This window comes from Sciurus carolinensis, chromosome 2 (assembly GCF_902686445.1).
Source record: "Sciurus carolinensis chromosome 2, mSciCar1.2, whole genome shotgun sequence".
Classification (NCBI taxonomy): domain Eukaryota; kingdom Metazoa; phylum Chordata; class Mammalia; order Rodentia; family Sciuridae; genus Sciurus; species Sciurus carolinensis.
This window is the reverse complement of record NC_062214.1, coordinates 76,605,451-76,626,561: the sequence shown is the minus strand read 5'-3', so window position 1 is coordinate 76,626,561 and position 21,111 is coordinate 76,605,451. Positions and strand designations below refer to the sequence as shown.

The window sequence follows — 21,111 nt, the reverse complement described above, 5'->3', positions numbered from 1 at the left end:
GATGCTACCTCAGTCTTCCTGGGCTTTTTGAACCTTCATACTTTGGAAGGCTTTTTAATTTGTGGCCTGTTTTCAATTTGGGTTTTATGATTTTTCTTCAGTAGCTTCAAGTTGTATGTTTTTGATCTTCTTAATTCATCCTTTCAGGTTACTTACAGTTTCTCTTTTTACTGTCACTGTCATGGTACCCAGGGCCTCATTGATTAGAGCCTGGGAATGTGTGTGTAAACAATTTTGTGTTTATTTCTGTTTTTATACATGTATGTTGAAAACCACGAGTTCACCCTTGTACCCTCAGATCCTTTCAGGACCATCAGGTTTATTCTAGTTTCTCTTTGCACACTTATAATTCCTTCCTCTTTCGGTGATAAACCTGGTTCCCATTATCCCTCATGTAATAGTTTGGTTGCTCCTTATTGTGTTCCTTCACCTTACTCTGGGCATTTCCACATATAGATACATTGAGCTGACCTCCACCTGGCTACCTCCTGTGTGGAAGCCTCTCCTCACCTTGTGCTTGGACACTACCCAATAGGAGTGAACTATTGAGAGCAGGAAGGGGTGGCACGTAAGCACACCACTGTCTGTGACATAGGCATCAACTCCTTACAGAGTGCTGCTTACAGCTACATGACAGCCTGAGGAGGAGGAGGCTTTGTGGATTTGAGAAAGCTGATGATATTTCCTCAGAACATAAACCTCTTTTCTGTCCTGTCCAGAGACCTTTCCCTTAAAATATTTTTATGGTTGTGTTCATGGTTGGGTCTAATATGGTAAACTGGAAAGGATGATGATTCTCATGCATGATGACTCTTATGTCCAGGATCTGAATAACTATAGGAAGAATCATGTGTTCTTTGTGTGTGTGTGTGTGTGTGTGTGAGCTTTTCTACTTTATTACAGAGAAGAAGCCTTTATGTGGTCAGAAAATACAAGATTGATCTTTTTTCTCTTCCTATGAAACGCTGTTCAAACAGCCAGAGTGAATTGTCTCAGTTCACTTCTTTTAAGTCCCATTACATTCACTTGGTTATGGTTGTCTTTGCTGAAAATCTGGCCCTTTAGTACACAGCAGTTCCAGAATGTCTCATTTTCATATATTGTATCCATGCACACCTCCTAAAAATGAGGTGCTACACTGACAGAACTTTACCATTTAGTTTCTTAAATGTAAAAAAGAAAATCCACAAAACACTCAACAAAATTTGCTTTGTTCATTGTAGCACTGTTGGTAATAAAATAACAAATGTTTGTGCATTTTTATGTGAAAATCATGTGTTCTTTTAACACATGGATTTTCTCCTAAAAACTGACTTTCCCCCCTCCATTTTACATGCAAGAGCAGTTTGGGTTGTTAGGGATATTACCATTTGTTTAATGTAATTCGTTCTGATTGAGAACTGCTACAGTTATTGTTCAGTACAGTTATAGAGTTACCACCCATATGTTGGATCATGCATGTAAGCCACACACACTAGTCCTATAAACTAATGAACTCAGGATATTGGATCTTTTAAGACCGGAGTCTTGTGCTCCTCATTAGAAAAGGCATGTGGGACATCAGGGACTATGGAGAGTCTCTGGAAGTATACTTGCCTCTTGGTATGCATGACTTGATTGTGTTCACATCTAGGTTGTATGTGAAATTGATATTTAGGAAGAGGTGACCACCAACACTGAAATGAAGGCTATAAAAGTTGACATTGTGATGGGAAGATATTGGCATTTGTGCATTCACTGGTCATGGGATCCAACTTCTTATTCTAAATTCACTTCGTTTAGGTGAAGTTTATACATGGGGTGACAATGATGAGGGACAACTAGGAGATGGGACAACAAATGCTATTCAGAGGCCTCGGTTGGTAGCTGCCCTTCAGGGTAAGAAGGTCAACCGTGTGGCCTGCGGCTCAGCACACACCCTTGCCTGGTCGACTAGCAAGCCTGCCAGCGCTGGCAAGCTCCCTGCACAGGTCAGTGCTGCTTGGGCAGGCGGGTGGGGAGGTGAGTACGTTGTGACAGAGTTACCACCCATATGTTGGATCATGCATGTTTAGCCACACGTACTTCATATTTGCAAAGCCACATATTTACAGAGTTCTCTCATTGAAATAATTCATAATGTCACAAATCAGTGATTTTAAGATCCATCAATATGTTGCCTTCTTTATCTTGTGAAGTACACGGAATGATTCTAATAGTACATGCCTCACAAGTTTCATAGTAAATATCTAGTATATTATTCTAGAAGCAATACAGTAAGGTTTTGCAAACCAAACTCAAATTACAGTCCCCCCTCCCCTCCCCATGGTGGATTTTCAGAATTCTTTTACAAACTGACTTTTCTGTGCCTTTGATGTCTAAGTTGACTTAGCACAATCTCAATGTTTTCAGGTTCCCATGGAATACAATCATTTGCAGGAGATCCCCATAATTGCTCTGAGGAATCGACTGCTGCTGCTTCATCACATCTCGGAACTCTTCTGCCCCTGCATCCCCATGTTTGACCTGGAGGGCTCGCTTGATGAAACTGGACTTGGGCCTTCTGTTGGCTTTGACACACTACGAGGGATCCTAATATCGCAGGGAAAGGTACTTTTGTAGAAATCTGTGGCATAGGTGATACGGGTATCTTCATTAAGTTTAATTCAGCAAAATTCCTCATACTGGGAATGTTAAATATAGAATTCAGCTCATTTGGTAAATGTTCCCCAGGTGTCCACTATGTGCCAATTTGTGTTTTGGGTAATTAGAATGTATCAATGAAAAACCAGATTAATTTCATTTGAAATGTATACTAAAAATAGTATAGTGTTGCATTTTCCCCTTGGAATATCTTCCTCCCATTCACTCCCTGGATGGTAGCGTGGAGGTTCACAAAACTGATCCTTTGTTGGTGTGTTGATTCTCTGCCTGTTGGTTTCATATCCCCTTTGTCACAGGAAGCAGACATAATGAGGTAATTGCTTCTCTCAGGGATGTCCGGCAGAGGGCGCCTAGAACTACAGATAGCTTAGGTGCTTTGTGCTGAAATGTGTAAGGTACAGATTCTTTGCTGAATGGTCATTGAATAGAAAGGAGTAAAATTGGGAATGAGGGTATCTGAAAGTCTCCAGGCAGGTTTTGACCCCTTAATATTTTTAATGATTAGAGATTCCTAGAAATGGAATGCCCGAGCTAGGTGTGGAGGCACACACTCATAATCCCAACTGAGGCCAGAGGATTCCAAGTTCAAAACTAGCCTCAGCAACTTAGTAAGACCCTGTCTAAAAATTAAAAAATAGAAAGGGATGGGAATGTGACTCAGGTGTTAAGAGCCCCTGCATTCAATCCCCAGTACCAAAAAAATAAAAAGAAAGAAATGGAATTCCCAATTCAGATGTTAAAGAGTTCCCATTCTGGAAGTTGTCAAGTTCCTGACAAGCAAGTTGATGAGATTATTTAGAAGGGGCTCTTTGTTTTATAGTAGGTTTTTTTTATGTTTGTTTTTTGTTTTGTTTTGTTTTGTGGTGCTGGGGATTGAACCCAGGGCCTTGAGCATGCAAGGCAAACACTCTACCAACTGAGCTATATCCCCAGCCCCTAGTAGGGGGATTTTTATGTACGCATAGAAGATGAGTTGAGCATCCCTCTAATCCTGAAGAGTCTGTGACTCTTTGATATATTTTGTTATTAAAGGACATGATCTATTCTGAATATATAATAAAATTTGTTTTGGAGTTCTCTCCAAACAGATTATTTGTGTAGGATTGACTTTGTTTTCACTTGGCCAGAACAATTTCTGCTAAAGAAGATGGATGCATGCATTGTACTTTCATGTGTACTTGAAGGTGCTGAGTGATAAGGGTTGTGATGAAGGGTAATATCCTCTCTCTGTTGATGGGAGTAGGAAGAAATTGTAGGCAGGTAAAATTGATATTAAACTTAAATTTCAACTACTTTAGAAATAAAAAGTAGCAAATATAACTACTTTCCCCTTTACTTTGTTTTGTCCTTCAAAGTGAAGGTAATAAAAGCCCTTACTTAAAGGAAGAGAGTGAGAGGCAGGACTTCTGCACATAGAGTGAGTGTCCCCCAGAGTGAGTGTCCTGTGGCGGGCTCCCAGCTGAGGTCAGAGCAAGTGGGAGCCCCACAGGCAATGACGTCCAGGTTCTTGTGCTGAGGCAGTAGCAGTGGGAAGGAATACTGTGGGTAGCCTCTTCTGGAGAGGTTTGAGGTGTCAGAAACTGTGAGGTGGGAGGTGTTACTCTCTTCCATTCAGAGCAGCAAAGAGGGTGCTAGAGAAGGAATGGGTGGCAGTGGGTGATCCAAAGCAGTGGAATGCTCCCAGCAGGAGGAACTGCTCTGGGTGTGTTTGGGGCACACAGGAGAGTAGGTGGAGGGGGAACCATGCAGGTGGGGTGGTGATGGATGCCTCCCCAAACCCGCTCTGGATCTCTTTGTACCTCTGATTGTCTTCTGGGGCTGCTTATGGCCATACCTTCTGCCTTCGGGGATTGGAGTGCTCAGGCTCAGGATTTGCGGGGGCCCCCCTGTGCTTCCACAGTACCCCTTACTGGAAGACGGCACTGTTCTACATGGCATAGAGGGCTAGGACCTCTCCCCACACCAGTGATTCTGTCTCTTTTTAGTGTCCCTCTTTTTAGAGCCCCCCTCCCTCCTCCTTTTGGCACGACTCTGCCCTCTTCCTGCACCCTGCCTGTATGGACGTGGCCAGCCTGCCTCCCTCCTGTGTGAGACTCAAGCCCTCACTGTGCCATGTATGCTGTCCTGGCGATATTTGCCCTGGGTACTCGGTTTTCTTTCAGCACATACAGCATGCTTCACTTCCTGCTCTCTCTTCTGTGCCCCACCCCAGGCCTGGCTAGATTCTCGGGGTTCCTTGACTCACCTCTGCTTTGTGGCACAGATAGTGGTTTAATGCCAGACTGCTGCTACTGGACTTGCTGTTTGGCAGGGAAGCCTTGGCCTTCTTTCCTGAGTCAGGGCAGGTGCTTGCCAGGTTCCTGACCTCTCTGCTCTGCCCAGCTCTTCCTGAGTGCTCTGCCTGTTTGCCCAGCTGTTGGCCTTGCTTGCCCTGCTGTGTACCCCTCTGTGTGCAGCAGCACCAGGCTGTTCCCTCACAATCCGAGAAAGAAGTTGGCAGTTTACTATTCTTAAGGAAGTCTGACTTGCAGGAACAGAAGATTTTAAACAGATATGTCTTGATTTCTCCCTGGGCAATGCTGTTTCCTATTAATTCTGTTTGTTTGCTGTGTGTTAGGAGGCTGCTTTCCGAAAAGTGGTGCAGGCCACTATGGTGCGAGATCGTCAGCATGGTCCTGTTGTGGAATTGAACCGAATCCAGGTAACGTGGAGATTGTTAACTCAGTCTGAGGGTGTACAAGTGATGCTTTTGTGGGTGCAAGCGATGTCCCTTCAACCTGAATGGGAATGAAAGTGCTTGTAGCCTGCCATCCCGGTGCCTAGGTTTAAATAGCAGGTGCCTTCTTCCTCCTTGGCACTCCCTGTGCAATGACATTTTGATGCTGAGACTACCAGGTAGGAACATAAATGTTTTACTTTATAGTAAAAGTGAAATTATTTCAGATAACCCAAAAGCACAAATACAAAGAAGTTGAAAAAGGGGAGAGTAAAACTCAGCCACATTTCCACCACTACTGCTATTCCTTTTGGGGTATGTGTGTGCATTATAATAAGCAAAACTGGATCTCTTTTGTCACCTAATATTTTCCTACTTCATATGTCATTTGCACCTCTCAAGCCATTGGAGTAGGATTCTGCAGGACTGTCTGTTTTACAAGCTGCTTACTGTTTTCTGGTTAGTGAAGCTCTGTGAGATTCCCCCTGGTGGGAACTGGAAGGCTGTACCCCTGTTTTTCTAATCCAGGCAGGGCTGTCTAAACTGTGTCTCTGGTCACACCACCACAGGTTAAACTGAAAGAAGTAGAACGGGTCAAAGGCCCTTGATGCATATATCCAATTACAGCTTGTGACAGTTCACATTCCTGTCAGCTACACCTGACTCTGGGAGTTTTCTTTTCTAATGTTATATGTCACAATTATTGATACTCTTAAGAAATAAAAAGCAGACTATTTTTGAACTTATACTGTTGCTAAGTGTGCATAAACTTATAGTTTAAAAAAAATTAGAAATAAAGAGAATCCTGGTCACTGATTTTAATAGTATGCAGTACTTGACATTTAATATGCAAATGAAATTGGCCTCATCCCCTGGATTTGAAACAACCATGAAGAACCAAATCTTTGTTCCTGAACCTTTGTATTAACACATGATTTTTTATCCTGATGTTGATTACATGACTAAAGATTTTTTCAGAGTTGTACTTGGGGGCATTTTGAATTAAGACATCAGACTCTTGTCTTTTGTTGGATAACACATGTGACCATATTGGTAGAACTGTTCTTTCCACTAACGTCAGAGTATCTAATGCTAAGCTGTAGGTCAGTCAGCCAGTTCCACAGATAAATGGATGTTTAATTAAGTTCACAAAAAAGCTTTTATTTCCGCACCTCGGATGATCAATTTGATTTGCTCTGCATCATTAGGTCATAAATACTAAGTTCATAAGTTAAGAATATCCAGTGACCAACAGTCCAGCACATATTTGCCTCAGGACCACACACAGGCTTCTTGGGGTCAGGTATGCTGAATGTGGGTGTCTAAGGCTGGAGGGCATCCATGAAGCCTGGAACCCAAGTTAGACACACTGTTTTGGTCCCCTCATCTCAGATTTTCAAGAATACCTCTTTGCTCTATGTCTTTATATCTCTAAGCTTCAAAAATGTTTAATTCATGATTGAAAAAAAGAACTGGGTAGATGGCAAGTAGATTTATAGTCAGTCTTTTTTAAAAGGCAGGTAACGCCCTTCAGCTCTTATGCGTAATATGGACTGATGCCTAGGGGCTGCTCAGGCACATAGCCCTTGCCATAGCCCTTGGTCACTAGACTAAGTATTTGTAGTCCAGGACTTTGTGCTCCCTCCTGAGGCTAGAAAGTTCTCAGCATATGTGAGTTCTCAGTTTTTGTTTTGTTTGGTACTAGGTATTGAATTCAGAGGCACTCGACCAGTTAGCCACATCCCTAGCTGTATTTTGTATGTTGTTTAGAGACAAGGTCTCACTGAGTTGCTTTTTGGTGCCTCACTTTTGCTGAGGCTGGCTTTGAACTTGAGATCCTCCTTCCTCAGCCTCCTGAGCTGTTGGAATTACAGGTGTGTGTCACCATGCCAGGCACAGAAATGTTTTTCAACCAAATTCAGAGCAGGGGGAAAACATTCAGTAAATCTAAGGTGAACACAGGACACCAGCACTGAGCCACAATGGCTTCGTGGTGCCTCTGCTCTGGCTTTCAAAGCTGTTGGTGATGTTGCCCAGCTTCATCCTCCTATGGGAACACTAGGGGAGGGACCCTCATGTGTCTGTGGAAAATATTCCAGAGATGTTGGTATACAATTCATCATCCTGGAGAGTTTTTGTTTGTTATGAATATGATTTATTTTTATAACAGGAAAACCTGAAAATCAGTGTCCTTTAAAAGTTTTAATTACTTTATAGAATTAATACATGCTCATTTCTGAAAATTTGGAAAATTCGGATTAAAGACAATTAAAATCACCTAACTAGAGAAAGCACTGTACATACGCAAGTTTATCCCCTTTCAGTGTTGAAACTGTTCACATGGCCATTGTTTGCTGAAGGGTGGATGGTCTCTGCTAGTCAGTACGGTCAGCAGAGGGGAGGCAGCACAGTGGTGGGACTGGAAGCTGGGTCTCCCTCTCATCACTCATGTTGACAGTTGTAACATTGTGAACACTTTCCTTTTCTGTAATTCGGTCTCCTCTGAGGATAATGGATACCTTAAAGAATTGCTGTGAGGTTTAAAGGATATAGCATTTGTGGACACTAGTTTAGTATGTGGCTCAGAGAAAAGTTCATTCTACAGGAAAGTATTACTTTTAGTGTCACTTTTCTTAATATTTCTAGTCTCAGTTATGGTTATGTGTGCAAATTAGCTGTTCAAATTGAACTTAAAACTCACTTAAAGTTGTTAAAAATGGCAAGGGTTTTCCTGGGAATCAGCATGAAAATACATTCCTGTGACTGTTTTTCATTCATCTTTTCATGTTGTCATCATCTGACTGACCTTCCCAGATGATTGTGCACTACAGCCTGGGCTGACAACGATAGGGGAAACTGAGAACACCAACATCAGGACTTTAAAGTCCTAGATCCCATCTGTTCAGATCTTAGCTTAGGATGACAGCTGTAGGCATGAAAATTGATAGTACATGTGGGGGTGACTCAGTGACCCAGGGTTGGACTTGGAGTCAGTACAGTGGTGGATGAGTCCGGGAGGGAGGTGTTGTTCTGACTGAGGTAATGTGTCTGGTGTTACTCTTGAGAGCCTCTTGGCATGAATCTTTGAGTACTGGAATCTGTCCTAGTCTACTAGGAGGGCAGCTTTTGAAGTTACTGGTACCTTATTCCATGGAGGTGTGGCAGTGTAGTTCAGTAGTTGGTTGTGACTGAAGTTATAAAACATGAGGATCTGTGTGAGCACATTATGGTCATAAGCTTCCCTCTGCCCTATGTGAGCAGCCGTGATAGCATGTGTCATTGTTTGAAGGTGTATTTGTTCAGACTACCAATCCGGGGGCTGCTGTACACATCACTGATGACGTGCTGATTGGGGTGAGGGGGTGGTGGCCTTGTAAGTGCAAAATAGAGTGCCCTGGATAGTTGGTTTTCACAGCACCCATGATAGGAGATGCATGCTGCCTCCTCACATACCACATCAAGATGAAAGGCCATAGAATTTGGTCTCTGAGGTCCTCCAAGGGTTTGAGGTACAAGAAATGAAGGAAATGAGTCAATCTTGGAGCTGTGGTGAAGGCTTAGGAAAAGCAAGGTGCAGGGTTACTCATAAGTCCTTTCTGTTTCCACAAAGATTTGCTTTAATTGTTTGCCAGGTTCTTTTTTTTGCGGGGGGGCGTGCTGGGGATTGAACCCAGGGCCTTGTGCTTACAAGGCAAGCACTCTACCAACTGAGCTACCTCCCCAGCCCCCGCCAGGTTCTTACAGTGGCTGTGGGGTGTGAGTGCAACCCCTGTGGGGTCTGCTCATGCTGGTCCTTCAGGTTTACAGATGCTAGAGGAGGCTCTATAGGCAGTGGGCTAGACCAACATCCAGGCTCAGGGAGAGCAAATTATCTCTCTGTAAGCAGAACAGAGTAGTAAAGGGTAGAGTCAGGGGAGAGGCCTGAGGACCCAGTGTTCTCCACAGGTGCAGGCCAGGCTGTGTGCATATTGCCAAGCAGCTGTTTCATGTTTTCTTTCTTTCTTCTCTCTAGGTCAAGCGCTCCAGGAGTAAAGGCGGGTTAGCTGGCCCTGATGGCACCAAGTCTGTCTTTGGACAGATGTGTGCTAAGATGAGTTCCTTCAGTCCTGATAGCCTTCTCCTCCCTCACCGTGTCTGGAAAGTCAAGTTTGTGGGTGAGAAGTTATGTGCTGGAGAATATGTGGCTTCCCTGAGGGGTGGACCTTGAACCTGCGAGGGATTGTAGGCAGAGGGCACATACATGTGGATGCAGGGAGCCCCAGTGACTGCTTGCCTGGTGCTCTTCAGACAGGGTGGGAGTGGGCAGCCTGTATATTGCTGGTTCTCCTTTCCTACCAGGTGAATCTGTGGATGACTGTGGTGGTGGCTACAGCGAGTCCATAGCCGAGATCTGTGAAGAGCTGCAGAACGGACTCACTCCCCTTCTGATCGTGACACCCAATGGGAGGGATGAGTCTGGGGCCAACCGAGACTGCTACCTATTCAACCCAGCTGCTCGGGCGCCTGTGCACAGCAGCATGTTCCGCTTCTTGGGTGGGCCTTCTCAGTTGTCTGTGATATTGAATGGTCAGGTTTATGTTCACCCTTAAATTAGTTTAGTGTCTGCTCTGTCATGGAAGTGATAGTAGATGTTTTAAATATTTAGCTTTTGAGACCAATGAAAAAGATTTCTAATGTTTATTGTGTGTTTTGCCAATGTTATAGGAGTGAACAAGGTGCTGTTAGTTTTGTGCCCAGCATTCGGGACTTGCTAGTGCTGACTTCAGAAGCTGTAGCCCAGCCATGCGCAGCTGTGGACTGAAAGAACCTGGTGGTCCACTATGGCATGCTAAGGGCTGGAAGCAGCGCTGGGCACTGAAAGAATCTGAAATAACTGTTTCTTCATTCTAAATATATTTGGAACTCAGGATCAGATAGGGTGGGGAGGTCTTGGCAGTGGGCTGGTCCCTCCCTTTTGACCTGTTAGGATCTTTGCATAGTGCTCCCAGCTCAGTGTTCCACCACCAATCCCTGGCAGAACAACAGTCTTCTTGGAGAACCTTTAGCTCCGCTTTGCCATCAAAGGAACAAGAGCTGGCCTTAGTCTGACTTAGACCTATGTGTGGAAAGAATATGAAGAGTTAGAATCTCACCTTCTAGAACAGAAGGAAATAATGGAGTTGGGATTTTATGAGTGGGCCTAGATCTGTGAGTTTGGGTAATGCTGACTTAGAAGGCACTGGGACCTTGGTACAGAGCCAGTGCTCTTTGGTGTGAGTGAAGGAGAAGCAGTTTTGTCATCCATTTCAAGTATCTTCTGTCTGTTGTGTTTTGAATCATCAGGAGTATTACTGGGCATTGCCATCCGAACCGGGAGTCCGCTGAGCCTTAACCTCGCTGAGCCTGTGTGGAAGCAGCTGGCTGGAATGAGCCTCACCATTGCAGACCTCAGTGAGGTGACTCACCTGGGCTGTGTGGATGTTCCCTGGGGTCTTGTTATAAGGCATTGCCTATTTTGGGGGATCTGGCCTCACTCATGCTCTAGGGTTCACTGAGGGCAGTGGCCACTGACCACCTTCCAGTCACAAAGAAGGTGTGTGGACATGAGACTTGTTTGCTTCTAGACCTTGATTTACCATCTATTTTATGGTGCTTTGCAACCTACAGTTATGTCAGATATGGAAGCTTACTGTCTTTTTCTTGTGCAAAAACTGAACTTTGGGGCAATGTCTCAGACTGGGGAGGGGATTGCCTGATATAGGCAGCCATAGCCAGGCTTTCCCCTTTGCTGCCCAGTCCTTCATGCCACTGCACAGGGGAGAATCTGTCACCCACCAGTTTCTGTTCTAAAGCAGTTAATTTTAAGAACTTCGCTGAATTATGAATTTGATAAGCTTCTCGGGTGAAGCACTTTCTTTTTTTTTGTTTTTTTGTTTTGTTTTTTTTGGGTGCTGGGGATCGAACCCAGGACCTTGTGCTTGCACCACAAGCACTCTACCACTGAGCTATCTCCCGAGCCCCTGAAGCACTTTCTTGTTGTGGCTTTCTTTTGTTTCTCGGTACATGTGATGTGCTTGCAACCTCGAGATACACCCTGAGGCAGACTAAGGCCTGCTGTGACTGAGTGTGCTTGGGAATACTGGAGTCTGATACAGGAACAAGCCTGATTAAACATGTGGACTCTTTCTCCTCAAAAGGTCGATAAAGATTTTATTCCTGGGCTCATGTATATCCGTGACAATGAAGCCACCTCAGAGGAGTTTGAAGCCATGAGCCTGCCTTTCACTGTGCCAAGCGCCAGTGGCCAGGACATCCAACTGAGCTCTAAGTACACACATATCACCCTGGACAACCGTGCAGAATATGTCCGGCTGGCAATAAACTATAGGTTTGTGGTCATGTGTCCTCACTTGCTTTGACTTACTAAACAACAAAAGTAGCAGAAAATGGTTCTTTGGATATCTACATTTTTTTCATATAGAGGTGTCACAGAGAGCAAAACACTGATGCAATTGACTCCAGCTATTACTGATTTGTGGTCAGGAAGCTTATTTTGTGACCAGGAATCAGAGTAGTTACTATTGTCGTTTCCTGGCTCTAACTAGAATACTGAAGTAGATACAATCTCCCCATTTAGGGGACTGCCCCTGCATGCTTTCTTTTTAGCTCTGCAGAGATAGGACTGGGTCTGGAGCTATGTGTGACAGAGCTGCCTCCACCAGGCCCAAATGTGTGCAGCCTTGGGCCACAGCTCAAGTGGAGTGTGGTAGGACAGTGACACCACAGCACCTTTCACTGCTTGGTGCATGTTGGTGGACTTTGCTTGCTGGACTCTGGTTGGGGGTGGTCCTGGTGAGTGTCACATCTACCTTGGAGCTTTGACTGCAGTCACAAACTGTAGTCACATAGTCTGCTCCAGGGTCACACAGTTTCTGCTCTAATGTGACATGCTGCTGTTGGTCCTGCAGTGTCTGATTCTAACTCCTTGGGTTTCTTATGGATTTGAGAATTGTGTCTTGGAGTGCCTGTAACTTAGTAATTAGCCCATTGTGTTCCATTGTCCCACTTATGGGATAACTATAAAAACTTACACTGAGTAACTAATATACCACTTATGGTGATTTTGAAATAAATATTTATATTTTTAGAGTTCTATTTTGAGAAAAGTAACAGGTGAATGATTAGTGACAGTACTATTAATAATGTTATTAATAATGATAATAAATTATATAATAAACCTAGATGGATTTCCAGCTTATTTTAATGCACCTGTGCCCATTTCATTGAAATATTTACAGAATTGAAAACTTGGGATTTAATGGGTTAGGGTTATATTCTATGCCATTTAGATGGACTCAGTGTTGTGAGAAGCTCTGTAACTAGGTTTGCAAAGAACATGGATTTGTTGCCCAGAGTTGCTCCTCTCAGCCCTTCCTAGCTAGGTGTGTGGTAGTACTGTGTGGTGAGGCTTGGTATCAGCAGAACAAAGTCATATGCCACCAAAGACAGAAGTGAGTTTTGTCTTCCAGACTCCATGAATTTGATGAGCAAGTGGCTGCCGTTCGGGAAGGGATGGCCCGAGTTGTGCCCGTCCCCCTTCTTTCTCTGTTCACTGGATACGAACTGGAGACAATGGTATGCCAGCCTTTGTGTGGTGCTGCCCTAGAACTGCCTTTTGCTTAGTGACCTACTCATCAGGATTACTAAGAAATTACTTAACTAAGAAATGAACCTAAGATAGGTCCATGAGTTTTGAATATAGTAAAAACACAATGTCTGTCCCTCTTCCACCCACCCCACACAAGGTTGAAGAGGAGGGTTATGTTCATGTCCACCTGGGGCCCTTGGGACCTTCCCTCACCCCCATACCAAGCCTGAGTAAAGAAGAAGATTGACAGATTGTTATTGAAAGTGTTTAAGTGTCAACCAGTCCTGATGGAGTGTCTTTTGGCAGGTTTGTGGCAGCCCAGACATACCCCTGCATCTTTTGAAATCGGTGGCAACATATAAAGGAATCGAGCCCTCTGCATCCCTGATCCAGTGGTTCTGGGAGGTGATGGAGTCTTTCTCTAATACAGAGCGCTCTCTCTTCCTTCGCTTTGTGTGGGGCCGGACCAGGCTGCCCAGGACCATTGCAGACTTCCGGGGTAGAGACTTCGTCATCCAGGTGGGCTTGTCTTTGAGCTCATGGGGTGTTGGCTGGTGTTAGTTGAAGTGATGTGTCCCTTGCACTTAATCCCACAGCAGACTGAAAAATGGTCTCTTGTGTTTTCATAGAAACAAAAATTGAAAATATCCAACTTCTCTGATTTGAAGGATCAAAATTTTATTATCACAATTGAGTACCATTACTGATCTTAAGAAATGTGTTTGGCCATCACCAGAATATATTGCTGTTATGTCAGCATATTCTAGTTTTTGGACATATATATTATGTAAAGCATTTGCTTGATTATCTGGTTAAATTAGGTGAATCATTAAGTGATATGCTACTAACTGAGAAAAATGAGACTGCTACTCAGATTGAGAACAAGAATTTTACTTGAGGTTCTACCTCAGTGGGTTAATGGTAGGAAAAAGACTCAATCTGCCTTCTGACCAGTTTGGTGGAAAGACCTAACACTCCCCTCTCTGTGCTGAGACCCTGGTAGCAACAACCTTAGAGGACTGGACCCAGTAGAGGACTCCTCTCTCCCTGGCATGCTTGGAGGAATTAGGGATGGCTTTTCTCCAAGCACACCCTCACCTGGGTTAGGAAAATGTCCACCCTTCAGTGAAAACTTTGAGAGCGCAAATAGTTTTTCTCTGAAAAAGTAGTTTTTTCCTAGATTTTGTCCAAAATTCTTGTCCTAGTCTGTTGTGGCCAAATTGAGCAGGTGGCTTCGTGGAGGGCTCCCCTGTGTGGGTGAGTGTTGGGTCTAACTCCTGGGCCTGTGCCAGCCAGGAAGAAGTCTCACCTGTGCCAACAAGGGATGAGACATTTCGTATCTTTCTTCTAGGGATTGTCTGGTAAAAAGTAATCATCGCAACTACTAATTGACTTTTTTTTTTTTTTAAGCAAGTCCTAGGAATGCGTTTGTTCCTTGTTATTTCTGAAATTGGCTAGATTCTTTATTTTCTGGTACTTTGTTGTTCTTAGCCAAAAACTGATGACTTTTGTGAGAGTCAGGAATTTAATGAACACAGTAAAATAGATTTGTAATTTACCTATTCTTATACATAATCTCTGATTATTTGATATTCTTCATCAACAGGTCCTGGATAAATACAACCCTCCTGACCACTTCCTTCCTGAATCCTACACTTGTTTCTTTTTGCTGAAGTTGCCCAGGTATTCCTGTAAGCAGGTGCTAGAGGAGAAGCTGAAATACGCTATCCACTTTTGCAAATCCATAGACACAGATGATTACGCTCGCATAGCCCTCACAGGAGAGCCAGCTGCTGATGACAGCAGTGATGACTCAGATAACGAGGATGTGGATTCATTTGCTTCAGATTCTACACAAGATTATTTAACAGGACACTAAGATGGAGAAATGCCATCAGGTAGCAACAGGAGACTAAATAAGCAAAGCAGAGTACTGCTGTTTAGATCTGGCGTGTCCTCAGAATATGTGGGAGGGAGGCAGAATGACTGACCACCTGCGATCAGAAATGAATGGAATAATGATGGGAAAATCAAGTCTGTGCACGTGGAACACTATGTGAACACTTAACTTCAACTTTTGAGACTTAAAGGATCTTCTCACCCATAATGCTGCATTACACATAGGACTCTGTGTTTACTAAAGTGTGTACATGTTTATATAAATTCTGAATTGCAGCATCCCAAAAATGAATAAAGCCTTTTTACTTGTGGGTGCAATAGATTTTTTTCTTTCAAGTGTCGTGCATCGTCTTGATTGTATATTGAAAATACTGTGTAATAATTAAATCATATTATAAATATTTCAACTAATTTTACTCCGTATTTGTTTATTAAAAGCTTTTTGAGTATTATTATCAGTATTACTGAATGCATCCAGAGGTTATTTAAACAAAAATGAAAAACAAAAAGGCCATTTGATTCTCTCCCTTTTCTCCCCAGGTGTACCATTTTAGCGTATGCATTATGTAATTTGAATTGAGGCCTTTCTGTGAACAGTATCATAACTTCTATCATGGAAAGTGTACTATATATAATGTTTGTGTCATGTATATGCCAAAATTTTAATTCCCTATAAATAAAACATCTGTCACAAAATTGTAGGCTGAGCTTTCTTAACCAGTTAGTCTAGCTCTGGTGGATATGCTGCAACCAAAACACAAATTAATCTTTAATACATCAATGGTTAAACCATTCCAGTCTTAGTTTAGACATTTTTGGTTACAAAATCCAGACTCCATGGCAGAGAAGTGATCATCAGAAGATTCTAAGGAGAACAGCTGGTATTGGTGGCCAAGAGATCAGGTTCCTTCCCTTGATTTCTTGCCCAGCTCTGTCCATCTTCATCTGGGTCCTGTTCCTATTGTTGTGGGCCAGGGATGTCCTTGGACTGGTTGGCTGTGGAGTTGGGTTTGAGCTGCTTGTGGGAAGCTCTCTGTAAAGGGAAGGACAGAGAATAGAGATGGAAGGCTGACTGATGGGTCTAGTGCACTAGAACTTGAGGTCACTGGTACTGGTTGACACAAAAGATTGTATTTCATGTTGAGATTTCTCTATTCAGGGACAGAATGTTTGGCACTGGCATAGGAGAGTCAAACGTGGATAGCATTTTCTGGGAACTTTTCCATGATCAAATTGGGGAATGCCAGAATTGGTCCTGTTTTCTGCTTGGTTAAAATTTCCATAAGCTCTGTGCTTTTTTCTTTTTTTAATCACCAACTCTGGGTTGTCAGTTAACTTGTGCTGCATAACAAAAATATCCCCAAAGTCAGTGGTATTCAAGAAGCAGTGTTTCCTATGCACCTAGCTTGGCTGACCTTGGCTCTGGATTATAGATCCAGTAGGGCTTGTCTCATATACCCCTTTTCTGGACCTGGGTATGTCTCATTGTGATAACCAGGTACAAGAAGGCTCAGACTTTGCTGTTGTCTCCACCCACACTGTTGGCCACAGCCAGGCATGCAGCCAACCCTCAGATCAGTGGACTGGCAAATGTATTCTGTCTCTAGAATAGTGGTTTTCAAAAGTCTTGTCTGATGACACCTGGGGTTTCCAGCAAGTCCTCTCTCCCCACCTACATATCTATCTGCATGAGACCAGATTTTCTTTATGTTCTTTCACCATAACATATATTTTAAAATATATTAATATTTAAAAATTTTTCAGTTTTAATTTTCCATGTGGTAACTATTTAGACTTATAAGCCAGAAAAAAATTATTGAGGATTTGAGAGTGTTTTTAAGGTCCAAAAGATTCCAAGACTAAAACTGCTTCTCCAGAGCCGTGCAGAGCCATGGCAGAATGTGTGGGGCATAGAACTGAAACAAGCAGTCCTCTACCACACAGGAGGTAAAGTTTGACTTTTTTTTCCATGGTTAGAAGCAATTGCTTGAGACATACTCTTGATTTCTCTCTCTCTTTTTTTTTTTTTTTTTTTTGATGGGAGTGGGAATTATTGAAGGTTTATTTATTTCCTTCTCTTATATCACTCTATTCCTTCTTTAAAAAAGTGTGAGGGCTCTGATTTTCATAGTCACAGCTTCCTTGTTGCCCCAGGGGATTCTAGGACAGTTACATGTTATCTTCAGTTTAACTTTTTAGCCTCCCTCAACTAACGAAACCTAAAGCTCACTTTGGCAGATTAAGATTTGTGCAGCAGGACCTATCCAGTTGTATGGAAGATGGATCCATCTGTGGGAGCAATGGAACACTTCAGTCACACCCATTAAGACTCCTTAATTGTGTGGGAGATTCCACCAGTATTTTGAATTGTGGATTAATTAATAGGTGATTTGATGCATCATGTTTGCTTTTCTATTGATAAAAATGATGGTGGACACACTTAGAATGTGTATATAGCTGCAATCTCCTTAGATTTAACAAGAACTTCACAGGGTGCTTATACTAATCTGTTCTCTGTTACTATAACAAACTACCAAAGGCTGAAAAGAAAGGAGGCTTATTCAGTTCACAGTTCTGGAGGATCAAGAGTATGCTGCTGGCATCAGCACAGGTGTGGTGAGGAGGACCTGATGGCAGATGGCATCATGATAGCATGAGCACAACAAGAGGAAGAGCTCATGTGGTAAGATAGCAGCCTAGAGGCTGGAAGTGGTCAGGCTTGTTCTTTTCTAACAACCCTTTCAAAAGAACTAATTCGGGGTCACAGAAAAGTACCTTAATCTCTTCTTAGGGCATGCACTGTGGCCTAAGACCCTCCACTAGGTCCCACCTCTTAGTTCCCAACCATTTCCCAACATTGCCATACTGAGGTCCAAGCTTCTGGCCCATGAACCCTTGGGGGATAAACCACATCCAAATCATAGCAGTTGGGCTGGGGTTATGACTCAGTGCTAATGCGCCCACCTAGCATGTGTGAGGCACTGGGTTCAGTCCTCAACACCACATAAAAATAAAGGCATTGTGTCCGTCTATAAGTAAATAATAATAATAATAAAACAAAAAAATAGCAGTGCCAAAGCATAACAAGGACTGTTAGAATCCCGGACAAAAACTCCTGGTTTCCCTGCATAGATTGTCCCCAACATTGTCCCCGAGGACAACTTTTGCCTTCCCTCCTCCAGGATTTGCTCAAGTATCTATGCCTTCTGCTCCTCCCTGCTGGCCCTCAGCAGAGTCCCCTGCTTGTGTTCATTCACAGCCCACATGGCCCTGGCTTGGCTCTGTGGTTTATCCTTTGTGTATACTGAATGCTGCTTATCAGTCCTGAGCTGAAGTGTAAGCTCCACTAGCTAAGGTTCTTTACAATGAGTCTCAGTGCTGGGACCAGACCTGTGCAGGCAGCTGCTCAGCAGGCCCTGTTGTAAAGGAGTGTGGGGTGGAAGTGGCCCTTCCTCTGCTTGAGGTTTGATCCAAGACCCTAAAAGTAGTCTTTGGCTCTGTTGTCTCTGAAAGGTACTTGGCATGGCCTGGCCTAGGCCCAAATCTGGATCCTCAACAACTGTAAATGGCTTTTGAGCAAGAGGGTGTGTACCCACAGAACCTGGCCCCACAGCATGCTCTCCAACAAGCAATGCTGCCTGGATGTTCTCATCTGCATCAGCAGAGAAGCTGCCCAGCTTTGTGGTTACCACTGCCAGTCCCAGTCTTCATGGGCTCACCCTCAGGTTTAATTAGAATCTGAAGAAAAAGTTTCCTAAGTACATGTGATATAAGCTGTCTTGACTTGCAAAAAAAATCCCTTTCATTTTAGGGAGAAAAGGGAGAAGTCTGAAGAATGCCATTTGTTTTTGAAATGTTGAAGTTTATCCTGAAGTCCCCTTTGAATTGCTCTGCCACTCTCAGGGCACCCATCTCACGCACCACTCTCTTCACACGTTTAGCTGCGTTGTCACCTGGTTCAGGGCACTCCTCCACAAGGATTAACCCACCAGGGCAGCCGGGAGACACGTGAGTGTGTGATTCCTCAGAGTTTAAATCTGCTGTGTGGCTTGGGGTCTTGTGATTCCTCAAAGTTTTTCTTGGTAAGCTCATGTTTTGGCATTGATAAAGCTTGATAAATCACTGTGGGGTTTTTTGTGGGTTTTTTTTTGTTTTTTGTTTTGTTTTGTTTTTTTGTTTTTTTAGAAAGGCTTGATAGCTATGATCTTTGCTAGGGTGTTTCTTTTATCACTAGGATCCTACTTGTTGGGTAGAAACCTGGATTGACTAACCCAGGGGTCAAGAATGGTCAGGAGTGCAGGTGCTGTCCTGGGTCCTGGCTTATTTCCTAGTGTGCTGAAGGAAGTGGGGTGCAAGGGTTCACTATCCCTTGGGAATCAATCCTAGATGCTTCTGACCACAGGGCTGCCAGTGGGTGAGCTTTGCCCTTTGCTGATCAGGAGGAGGTTCGTGGGGTGATGGCAGTGGTACTTATGATGGCCTTACATCCCTGGGCCTGGGTCTGGGTGGGTGTGGGGAGCAGGGCTGGTGGTCAGGAAGGCATGGAGGGCAAGCAGGCAGGGCAGGCAACCAGGGACTGCTCCTGAGGAAGTCACAGGGGCTTTTCCTGGGTGTGGGCTCCTTGACCTGTCTTCAGTCATCTCTGCTTGCAAAAATGATGTCCACATGCAGTAGGCAGCTCAGTAGCTTAGGGATCCCTGCCAGGGGACTATATGGCTCTTCATAGGACCTCAGCTCCCCCTGGTGCTACTAGGATAGTGTCCATCCTTTGCAGAGCTACAAGAAAGGACTGTGGATGGCTAAGCTCTGCTGTGACACAGTGCCACACACTGTAAACTCTTCCACTAGCACCAGACCTGCTCTGGACATCATGTCATGGTGACCACAGGCTTTTGATGTCATTGTGGTCCCTTGGATAGTTCCCTGTGCAGCAGCAGGTGTGGACCCCACTGCTGTGAGTTCTCCACTCAGGCACCCATGCCAGCTAGGGATATCAGTGTTGGGGTCAGGAGTTGCCTATCTGTCAAGGGTGAGAGGCAAGGGTGCCTTCACTTGGTCACCCACAAACATAAAATATGCAAACACATTTACATAAAACCCACTGCTGCATAAAATATAAGCAAAGGGATTCTATAACAGATACACTGAAATTTATACATTTGAGTAGTTTGTACTAGCCACCTTTGGCCTTTAGGTTTGATTTCAGTGATGAGGCTGTTTGCCAGGAACATTTAGGGAACCCTTATTTTATAATTTCTTTTGGGAATTTCCTGAGCTGTCCAAAGAAGATATAGTTTTTTGGTCAAATCTTGTTTTGAATCCAAATCCTCCTGCCCAGCTCAGGAGAAACCTGAGATTCCTGAGACCAGTATCAATGACTTCTGACTGAAGAAATCCAGGTATCCCCTCAAGATAGTAGGCCACTCCTGAGTTATGCCAAGGCATCCAGTGTTCACTCTCTGGTGCCAGGAAAAGAACCCCTTACTGAACCTGGCCTCAACAACCAAGAAGATTGATTGGTGACAAGTTAGAAACTCAGAGATAAACAGTGCATTGTTCAGCTTGGGTACAGGTACCTGGTCTTCAAGACTCTGTCCAGCTCTATGTTACCTTTGCTGCCCTCACAGCTGGCCCCAGAGTTCCTAACCCTTTGGTTTGGGACATGTAGACATGATTATCTGAGTCAGGCAATGGCTGGGGAATGGGATTTTCTCCAAGTTAATGCCACATGGGGCCCATTCTTAGGGCTAGGAATAAGATTGGTCCTACTGCCAACATTTGGCAGCTGTATAAGCACCAGTTAACTGTGAGGCTCTGGGAGTTCCACTCTTGGCCACATTTGTGCTGTGGATATTTACAATTCTTCTTTTGACACATCTACTTGCATGGTTCCCTGTGTACACCATTCTGTAAGAGTGGTGTCAGCCGAGAACTTCTGTCCACTCAAGGTAGCTTCATGTTTATTCTCTGGGCCCTCTTGCTACTTTCCTTGTGTTTGTCTGAGGTCAAAAAGCAAGTGACAAAAGCAAGCACTGACAAAAAGCCAAGTGTCAATATTGTTCTTGTTCTTTGAGAAAGCATGACCTCCCTGTGTAGTTTATGTGTCTATTTTTGTGTTTGTGGGTCAGTGTGTAGTTTGCATGGTGTCTGTGGTATGTGTATAGTTTATGAACCACTGTATGTGTGTAGTTTGTGTGTCTCTTTCTGTGTGGTTTAGTCACCTCTC

The 21,111-nt window shown here is 43.8% G+C and overlaps 1 protein-coding gene and 1 non-coding gene across 2 annotated transcripts in view; one reads left to right on the top strand and one right to left on the bottom strand.

Moving 5' to 3' along the window:
* The window catches only part of Herc2 (HECT and RLD domain containing E3 ubiquitin protein ligase 2), a 207,278-nt gene extending 191,703 nt beyond the window's left edge, over positions 1-15,575 (top strand). The window contains 10 exon segments of the mRNA XM_047538401.1: positions 1,783-1,970; positions 2,392-2,589; positions 5,261-5,344; positions 9,372-9,513; positions 9,698-9,892; positions 10,682-10,794; positions 11,536-11,726; positions 12,868-12,973; positions 13,293-13,505; positions 14,593-15,575. Coding sequence (XP_047394357.1) covers positions 1,783-1,970; positions 2,392-2,589; positions 5,261-5,344; positions 9,372-9,513; positions 9,698-9,892; positions 10,682-10,794; positions 11,536-11,726; positions 12,868-12,973; positions 13,293-13,505; positions 14,593-14,865 — 1,703 coding nt within the window. The 3' untranslated portion in view covers positions 14,866-15,575.
* On the bottom strand, positions 9,005-9,081 carry Trnat-ugu (transfer RNA threonine (anticodon UGU)). The gene has a single exon. It is a non-coding gene; the product is annotated as a tRNA-Thr (tRNA).
* Positions 15,576-21,111: the final 5,536 nt, after the last annotated feature.